The 9765-nt window shown below is 51.4% G+C and overlaps 1 protein-coding gene across 5 annotated transcripts in view; it reads left to right on the top strand.

Annotated features, from left to right (window-relative positions):
- Positions 1 to 9633, top strand: part of LOC101784201 (S-type anion channel SLAH2) — a 12420-nt gene extending 2787 nt beyond the window's left edge. Inside the window, exons 1-4 of one of the 5 annotated variants that reach the window (XM_004969152.2) lie at positions 4536 to 4752; positions 7010 to 7783; positions 7920 to 8687; positions 8820 to 9633. In XM_004969152.2, coding sequence (XP_004969209.1) covers positions 7040 to 7783; positions 7920 to 8687; positions 8820 to 9230 — 1923 coding nt within the window. In that variant the 5' untranslated portion in view covers positions 4536 to 4752; positions 7010 to 7039 and the 3' untranslated portion in view covers positions 9231 to 9633. Of the gene's footprint in view, positions 1 to 4535; positions 4753 to 6402; positions 7784 to 7919; positions 8688 to 8819 lie in introns of those variants that run through there. The other 4 variants (XM_004969153.3, XM_012845813.3, XM_004969151.2 and 1 more) reach the window with 4 other exon arrangements.
- Positions 9634 to 9765: the final 132 nt, after the last annotated feature.

Here is a 9765-nt window from a genome sequence, read left to right as displayed (position 1 = left end):
CGTCACGCGCCGTCTGTCCACGCGGGCGGGCGCGGGCGAGCGCCGGCGGCCGGCGGGCGCGAGCTCCACCGCGGCCGGCCGGTGGAGGAAGAAAATACCTGTTAGTATGACAGGTGGGTCCCACGAACGGTGTTAACAGGAGAAGAAAACGGTGCTTGTCCCGTCTATAGCGATCTCTCCAACCAAACAAAAAATAGGATCATCCCATCCCATTCAACCAAACAAGAAATGGGATCATCCCATCCCGAAAAACTGGAACGGGACCGTCCCGTTCTACATTGTCTCCCAACCAAACGCACCCTGACCGATCGACCTGACGACGCCTATAGTTAAGTGTGCCGTACGGCAGGTACCCATATTAAGTTAACTAATCGCGTGTTTTTGTGTTTATTAGCTGTCCGCAACCGACGAGCGCCGCCGCCGATAGATACTATAGTCGAACTAGTATAGGATAGCTGATATGCACAGTTGTGCACTGCATAGTCTGAATCTATATATGTATCCCAGTACCAGTAGCTAGCTAGTCACGGTTCAGAATCCAGCTGACGCAGCAGGATTGCCTGGTCGCACTCTGCTTGCACCAAAGCAGGGGGGCTAGCTAGTTGTCACCTGAATGCCTGATCGTGGGTTTACCTGGAAAACTGGATTTACCTACTGGCTAATTAAGTTTGGAGGAAATTAGAGGATATCATCGAAAGGAATACATCAAAGATGCTCTGTTTTGTGGTATATACCTACCCTTATGGTTTCCAGTCCTAATATTAGAAATTTGCATGCACTTTGCTTACTTGCTGAAACCGAGAGAAAGTAAAAAAGATGCTAGAAAGACAGGATAAGTGAAAGTTAGCAGGCTAATCGGTCCCATGTGAGTTCTTAATTTGTCTTGTTAAATTAATTAGCCCGCAGCCAACAATATTTAATCTAGAAAACAATAGTTAATCTAGCTAAAAATCGCATGCACGCATATTCCATAGCTTTTCCACCAGTAACCTATACATGTGTTCACCACTTTGGTCCGAGACTGAAATTATTTTAACTTTTAATTTCTTGGGGTTTGACTAGTTGAAGCACGCATGTCTACCACTCCCCCCTGTACCGTACCCTGTTGTCTTTACATTCGCCCCCGTTTGTTTTCGCTTGAATAACATATAGAACTAGGACTAGCAGTAGTAGTATAATATACGCGAGCATCACGTTGTGGTCAACAAAATTGTTTGCGTGTGGTTGGTTGGAGAGCTACTTTTGCTCATCGAAACAATTCAAACACAGATCAACTCACCGGTCCACCGTTCATATTGTATTAGATCGACCTGTTTCGCTGTCTGTTGCAATCACTGTCCACTACTACTAGCTAGTTCGATACTGGGGAGATATTCCGCCACGGCTAGCTTCCAAACAGGCAACGGTAGCTTTCATGCTGCAAAAATTTTTAAAGCATTTTTTTTAAGGTTGGCTAGGCAGCAAGTACAAATCCACTGTTTTCTTCTTAAGATGGGTGACTAGGACATCAAACAGTATATCCTAATTCGTTCGTTCTTGATAGGTTACTTATTCTCTGATCACCATCACTTGGGCGGTGTCTGCACATTTTATTCACTTTAGTTATTCCTTGTCAGTGCATATTAGCATCGATTCTGACAGTTCAGTACAGCATGTTATCTAGGCACATACTCCTTCCGTCCCTTATTATTTGTCGCTCGGGAATCGGATTTGTGAGGGAAACAAGATTTTCTAGCGACAGATAAAAAGGGACGGAGGGAGTAGTTGGTTACTTGGTTCGGATGCTAGGAACCGACAGTGCGCAAGTGCAACCGGTTTCCAGACCACCATGCATGCATGATGTAATTGTTCCTTCTTCGGCATATTCAAGGTTCGAATTCGTAGGCACAAGAAAACCGCTGGAAATTCGTTTCAGGACGCCCGTAGCAGCTGGTAGTAGAAAAGGAAGCCTGCATAATTGCGATGGAAATTCTTGGCAAGCAATGCAATTCATGCAAGAAACAGTGAATTCAACAGTAGCCTAGTACCCCGCTAGTGTCCTCGTGGCTTGTGGAATTAAAATATGGAACGTATACAAATATGTAAGCTAGTGTGCGTCTGATTCATCATGACGGTATATGCAGCGCATGCATTTTTTCATATGGTGTCCTTGTGCGGTGTTCATGGCCAATTTGACATGGCATCAGTGTGCGCGCGTACATGCATAACAACATACTAAGCCATAAGGTCATATCCAGATCACACAGTGCTTAGGTAACTCAAAGACTATTCAGGTCCGTGCTCCGTATCCAAGAGGAATATAGAGTGTGAACTGGCTAGAAAGCTCTAGAGAGGCCCTGTTTCCAGAAAAAAAAATGAAGTCTTTAGTTTAGCAAAAGGTTAACTGGATTAGTTTATATCCATCTAACAAGTGCATCAAAAAGATTTCGAAGTGCTTTGAAACTTGTTTCTTAACACCTAAGCAAGACATAATAACGTCCGTCACACTGTCAATCTACGCCTTTTACCTCCCAGATATTTACACCGTCTGTCATTTGTAAAGCGATAGGGTGACCGTGCAACAAATTGTCATGGAATGTACGGCATGCTTAACCGGCCACTACTTTTGAATCTAACTCCATAGACCCGTACGTGCACACTCTCTTTTGTTGACATTACCGTCGAGAATTAGAAATAATACTCTCTCCGCAGCTGCAGAAAATTATAAACTAAGTCGATCAGGCAAACACGAGGTGTATATTTTCTCAAACATCGGAAGGCAATTAAGATTCTGATTTCCTTCTATACACTGTACCGTAACAATTTAGTAGAGAGACGGTGTGAAGTGTGAACATATATCATATCAAAGACGAAATACTTCGCTTTCTGTTGACACTAACGTCGAGAATTAGAAACTATGTCCTTGGTTACTGCCGAAAACTAGAAACTACGTCAGGCAAACATGACATGTATATTTTTTCCGAACATCAAAGGACAAATAAGACGATTACGATTCCTATGATACATACTGTTCTGTGACAACTTGGAAAAAATATGTCAAAACGAGCTATTTTCGCTTCGTAACAGGGACGTAACTCGTTTTCTGCTGACACTACCGTTAAAGAGTTAGAAACTACGGATGCCACAGAAGAAATTAAGGTCACGTTGTGTCTTAGAAGAAAAATCTGTGACTAATACAGGTGATGAGTTTTCACTTCGTAATCAGTGCATTTTTGTTTCGTGTTGACGAAAAAAACCGCTCGTCAAAGAAGACATGTTTTCGTAGAAAAAAATCAAAGGAGTTCTAGTTCGTCTTGCATCTACATTAAGGCTCTGTTTGGGAAGGGGGTGTTAAAGTTTAACACCCCACTTTTAACACTTTTTAACACTTTCCTATCCAAACACTTGTGTTAAAAGTTGGGTGTTAAAGTTTAACACCCCATTTTTCATAAACACATGGAGGGGGTGTTAAAACTTGCTAAAGGTGTTAAAAGTAGTCCCCCTCTCTACTTTTTCCCAGGTTACCCCTTCTCTCTCCTCCCTCTCTCTCCGCCGGCCATAAATGAGAGGGCAATGGAGTCATTTCCCACCAAAGGTGTTAAAGTTTAACACATCATCCAAACACCCTAATGTGTTGAACTTTAGCAATCTATTTGAGAGTGCTAAAACTTTAACACTTGTTAAATTTTAACACAGGGTATCCAAACAAACCCTAAGTACCGATGTTAGGGAAAAGTTCTCAAGAATCCCGTGACAATCACAAACAAGGTATACTCACTCCGTAACCCGTACATAGAGTCGTTTTTGTTGACGCTACAAAACTAGGAACTACGCCCGTCAAATCGAATAGGCCTAGATTTTCAAGAAATTCCAAGGAAATGGCTCTCATGCAGCCACGCATCGCTCTCCTGAGAGGCTGAGACGACCTCTCTATTTTCTTCTTCATACATATCTGCTCCGTGCCAACCTTACAAGAAAAAAAAAAGAATAAAAGCCCCACGAGTTTATGAAGAAAAACAGTTCGCTAGCTCGTGTCCTGCAGACTCGTACAGGAGCCAAGATCGCTCCTATACGATCTCGTAGCGCTGGGGTTTTTTCAACCCTTGCATTTGCATAGTCTACCGGTCCTAACACTCCGTACCGTATCCCGTACCGGCGCCAACATTCCCGCTAGAACCCGGGAGGAAAGCAGAAAGCACGTGCCTTTTTCGCGCGGACCGAACCTTTCCCTTGGGTTTGCGGTTCGCGCCGTGGCGGGCAAGGCCGCGGACGCGGAGGGTGGGTGAGTGGTGACTGGCAGGGAACCCGAGGTGGAAGACGACCCCGCCCGAGCGCGGCTTGACTCCTCGTCACGCATGCCACCTTTCTGCTGCCTGCGGTATCTGTGTATTTCTATTTCCACCCTGTCCTCCATGCGGTTGGCACAATTTCCGTCGAATCCCGATTTTGCCCCCGTTTTCTTTTTCTTGGAAGAAGAAAAGGAATTCGGCTCTCGACAGCTCCGTGGCCTGCGCGTCTGCCGCCGTCTATATATACGCTCCAGGCGAGCCTTTGCAGCTACCACCTCCCTCCACCCGCCGCTCATTCTTCCTAGCTTCCTTGCAGTCGGCAGGTGCTAGCTAGGTTGCTGGCTGGCTGCTGCCCTGATACTGCTAGTGCTAGAGCCTTGTTGCCACACTTCTGCTCCACTTCCCCTGCCATCCGCATCCAGCTTGATACCTTGATCGAGGGAGGCCGCCGTGGAGCCAGGCTGATCTGGTTCTGGAACAAGAGGTAAAGCATGGATGCATCTGTAGCAGCAACATGTTCTTGGCATGTTCTGATTTTGAATGAAAAAGTTTTGGCTTCGCGATTTCACCTCGAGATTTCTTTCAAAAAAATTTCACCTCGAGATACGATTTGAGTTTCCCCTCGGAGCGCTCAGGGTTTTGACTTTGGAGGGAATCTAGGACCTGTTCGCTTCAGCTTATAAGCCGGCTGAAAAGTTGAAACGACTAATTTGTTGTGAGAGGAAAATATTGTTTGGTGGCTGATAAGCCGGCTGAATAAGCTGAAGCAAATAGGGCCCTAGCTAGCAGTCTAGCACCTGCACAGCTGTCCTCGCGAGTTTGCATGGTTCATGGCGGAGCGTACGTCATGGGCATGGAGGTGGATTTTTTTTTGAAACGTAAATGGCAGGAGCCAGAAGTTTCAATACAAATTACATGCCTTGTTACATGATTGATAAATTACGGCTCATCACTCTTAACATGAGTCGATACAACATCTGCGTTATTCGATCATAGGAGCTCCACACGTTGCTTGGCGCAAACCAATCTCATATTTGATGAGGTAGAATACTTGCAACGTAGAGCATTATTTGCCCTCAACGGACGGGGATTAGCTAGCTACTACTAGCATCCATGGCATCGAGTCCCGGTAAGATTGTGCCGGTCACATCTGGGGGCGGTTCGATCCGGCAGTGGACGGGAACGTCAGTCACCGAGTCACCGTGCCTGACCGCGACGTGCGTGCCCCCATGTAGTTTACTGCTCCGTGTGCTGCGTGCAGTGTTCACCTCAGCGATCCTTGGAGACTGCGAGTTCTGCGACTCCCTGAAACAGAGGAGGAGAAGGCGAGAAGCTTACAAAAAATCGTTATCCAGGAGATCTGACGCGGCGAGATCCCATAGACGTCACGTCGTGTACGTGCGATAGGCTAGCGGCAGGGTCGGACCGTCGGAGGACGCAGGTCAGGTCTCATATAGCTGTCCTCGATCGTACTTGTTCGGGTTCCGCACGCGTCCTTTCCGGGCCGGCCTTTTTTCCTCTCGTGTCCACCTTTCGGGATTGAAAGGACCCGACATGTCGAATCCCAGCACCAGATTCTAACGCGTCCCGTCCGACCCTCCCTTCAGAAGTCCTTGCCCCCGGCACGAGGAATTAGAATTCGCCCAACTGGACGGGCTCGACGACCGTACTTGCCCGGCTCTGTTCCGGGCTTTCGGCCGAGCAGAGCACGGTCGGCAGACCAGGTGTGGTCTACATGTCGTTTCACAGATCTTTTTACTAGCCCTCCGCACTCTACTGTGCCATCGGTGACCAATTTGATCTTTTGTGTTGTGCGCGTGTGTGTGAGTGCGGAAGAGGGAGTGTCGAAATTTGACAAGAAAAAGCGTGGTGAAATTAGCTTTTTTTTTTCCTACGGCGGATGGCGACGCCTCTGGCTGGCAGTGCAGTGAACCTTCGCGATGTGCATGGGGGCGCATGGCATTCTTCGCGGCCCGTCGCCGTCACCGGCCGGCCGGCGGTCTGCCCCGCCGCTCCCGCTAGCTGGCGGGCACCCACCCGGCACCCGCGTACTGGCGTGCGGGAAATGGGAAAGGCGTGCGTGGGCCTCGCGGTCTCCTCCCCCGCGCTCTATAAATCGGCCGCCGCACGCGCGCCCGCCTGCCCGCAATTTCTTCCGCCTGCTGCTTCGCGTATAGGGTTCCCCCGCCGCCGCGCCCAACCCTCGCCGCCTGCGTTGCTTGTCGGCTTTTTTATAGCCTCGCTCGTGAGAGATAGAGGCACACACACCTATACGCTTGCTTTGAAGTAAGATGGTCTCGGACACCAGTTCACAACACGTGTTGAGGCTACAGTAGTCTAGAAAAATTCTTAAAAAAATACCCTCGAAATCTACTTCCGAAGGGAATCGAACCTAGAACCTCCTGCTGAGGCTTCTGGTGACAAGCTGGTCCAGGCCTGTTCGCAATTTGCTTGTCGGTTAGAGAACAGAGAGTGTTCAGCAGAACTAGTGCTAATTTAATTTACCTAGTCCAGTTGAGGAAGGTAAGTCTAGTACTAGATCGCTATGGCAGCAAGCATCGCCGTACGGGATTGCCGAGCCGTGCTTCGGCCGAATTGGTGGATCTGGTATTGCGATACTTGATGTTCTTCTTCCTCCTCCGGTTATTTCTGTTCGCCGCGAGTTTCGCATGCGCTTTGTCTCGTCGTGGCTGGGCACGTTGGTGTTGCTTATTAATGGAGCTGTACTCTTTGTGCCGCAGGTGTGTTGTTGGGTATCGTCGGCAGGCACGATGGAGTTCGGCAGCAAGGACGTGCAGATGGCCGGGGTGAACGCCGAGCTGGCATCGAGGGAGGACGCGCTCCCGGCGCTCCTGATCCAGGTGCCCGCGCAGAGCATCGCCGGCTTCGACTGCGTCGCCGAGGACGCCACCGTCTCCCTGCATGAGCTGGACGACAAGGTGGAGGAGCTGCAGGACACGGGGGCCCACAAGGACATTGTCATCAGCATCCCCGCGGCGCCGGCGACGGCGGTGAGCGCTGCAGCGAGGTCGTACGACGACGCGCACGTCCCGTACTCCATCTCGCTCAGCATGCCGGCGTCCCCGTCGGGGTTCCACCTGTCGCAGTTCAGGGCGGCGTCGGCCAACCGCGTGGAGGCGCGCGTGGCGCCGGCCGCCATGCCCGACGGGCTCGTCGTGCACCCGGTGGAGGAACAGCCGGCGGAGGCGCACCTGCACTCCCCGAGGCTGCTGAAGCAGACGCGGTTCCACTCGCAGCCCATCCTGAACATGCACCCGTCCAAGAACGCCGACGAGGGCGCGCGGCGGTGCGACAGCACCCGCGACAAGCGGTTCGACTCGTTCAAGACCTTCTCCGGCCGCCTCGAGCGGCAGCTATCCAACCTGCGCGGCCGCCCGCAGGAGCCCATCGACGGCATATCCCCGGAGTCGGGGATCTCCGAGGAGACCGACCAGGTCCCCGCCGCTGATCGCTACTTCGACGCCTTGGAAGGCCCCGAGCTCGACACCCTCAGGGTAAGCAAGTTAAAACTAGCTGGCTATTTCTTTCTTGGTTTCGTTCCATACACAAACACAAGCTTGGCATGACAGGGACGTTGGTTTGGTTTTAGACTACTGGAAAGGAAAACCTGAAATTTCGCGTGTGTTGCAGGCGACGGAGGTGCCGGTGCTCCCCAAAGACGAGAAGTGGCCATTCCTGCTGCGGTTCCCGATAAGCGCGTTCGGTATGTGCTTGGGCGTGAGCAGTCAGTCGATCCTGTGGAAGACGCTGGCGTCGGCGCCGCCGACGGCGTTCCTGCACGTGAGCCCCGTGGTGAACCACGTGCTGTGGTACGTGGCGCTGGCGCTGATGGTGCTCATCTCCGCCATCTACCTGCTCAAGGTCGTCTTCTACTTCGAGGCGGTGCGGCGCGAGTTCTACCACCCGATCCGCGCCAACTTCTTCTTCGCGCCGTGGGTCGCGTGCCTGTTCCTGGTGCTGGGCGCGCCGCGGCTGGTGGCGGAGATGCACCACGGCGTCTGGTACGGCCTCATGGCGCCCATCTTCTGCCTGGAGCTCAAGATCTACGGCCAGTGGATGTCCGGCGGGCAGCGCCGGCTGTCCAAGGTCGCCAACCCGTCCAACCACCTCTCGATCGTCGGCAACTTCGTCGGCGCGCTGCTGGGCGCCAAGATGGGCCTCCGCGAGGGCCCCACCTTCTTCTTCGCCGTCGGGCTCGCGCACTACATGGTGCTCTTCGTGACGCTCTACCAGCGGCTCCCCACCAACGTGACGCTCCCCAAGGAGCTCCACCCGGTCTTCTTCCTCTTCGTCGCCCCGCCAAGCGTGGCGTCCATGGCCTGGGCCAAGATCAACGGCCAGTTCGACGCCGGCGCACGGATCGGCTTCTTCATCGCGCTCTTCCTCTACATGTCACTGGTACGTGCGTGTATACCAAACAAATGAGCTAGCTAGTGGTGCGACGTGAGTCCACGTCCGCATTACTATTCATGTTCATAATATATGGCAGCAGTGATCGATTTCTGACCGTTGGTTTGAATCATCCATCAGGCCGTGCGGATCAACTTCTTCCGGGGCTTCCGGTTCTCGCTGGCGTGGTGGGCGTACACGTTCCCGATGACCGGCGCGTCGGTGGCCACCATCACCTACGCGACGGAGGTGACCAACGTCCTCACCCGGACGCTCTCCATCGGGCTCTCCGGCATCGCCACCGTCACCGTCGCCGGGCTGCTGGTCACCACGGTGTTCCACGCCTTCGTGCTCAGGGACCTCTTCCCCAACGACGTTTCCATCGCCATCACACGGAAGAAGCCCAAGTTCAGCAAGATCCTGGCGCACCTCCGCTCCTCCAGCTCCGACATGAAGGAGCTCGTGTTCTCGCTCTCCAAGCCGGCGCAGTCCGACGCCGGCGACTCCGAGACCGACCGGTCCGTCACCACCAAGTCCCAAGCCGAACCATGACTAGCTCAGTCAGGCTCACGGTCTCACGTATAGCTGCTACTAGATGCTTAGCTAGCTGTACATAGCGGAATTTTTTTTCGTTCTCTTAATTACGGAGGGGAGAGGGGTCGCCGGAGAAGAAGCGCGCGGAAGAACGCACGCATCGATCGACCTGAGCAGTTGGCCGGTCGGCGTGGTTGGAACTGGATGGTCGGACATACGACGGCACACACGGGTATCCTTGGAGCATTTTGTGATGATGAGGATATACATAGTGTGAGGGAAATAGATTGGTTAATTTGTAAATCTACGGATATATATGTATAATATATATGTAAGTTGTGTGGACTTGAGAGTAAGAATAAACCATGAACATTAATTAATTTTTTCTGGCCTTGAAGATTTGGGGTTGAAGTTTACAGTATACTTGTTGAATCAACTTGCAACTAAACCCTTCATGGGATGATGAATTATTGGGGAAATACTGTTGGCATTCCGCGCACTTATCGTCTTTGCGATGCTTGGCCCATGCGTGGATCACTGGAGATCATGTGCT

The sequence above is a fragment of the Setaria italica genome, chromosome V (genome assembly GCF_000263155.2).
Source record: "Setaria italica strain Yugu1 chromosome V, Setaria_italica_v2.0, whole genome shotgun sequence".
Classification (NCBI taxonomy): Eukaryota; Viridiplantae; Streptophyta; class Magnoliopsida; order Poales; family Poaceae; genus Setaria; species Setaria italica.
Note: the sequence above shows the minus strand (reverse complement) of the source record. Positions and strands in the feature narration are given on the sequence as shown.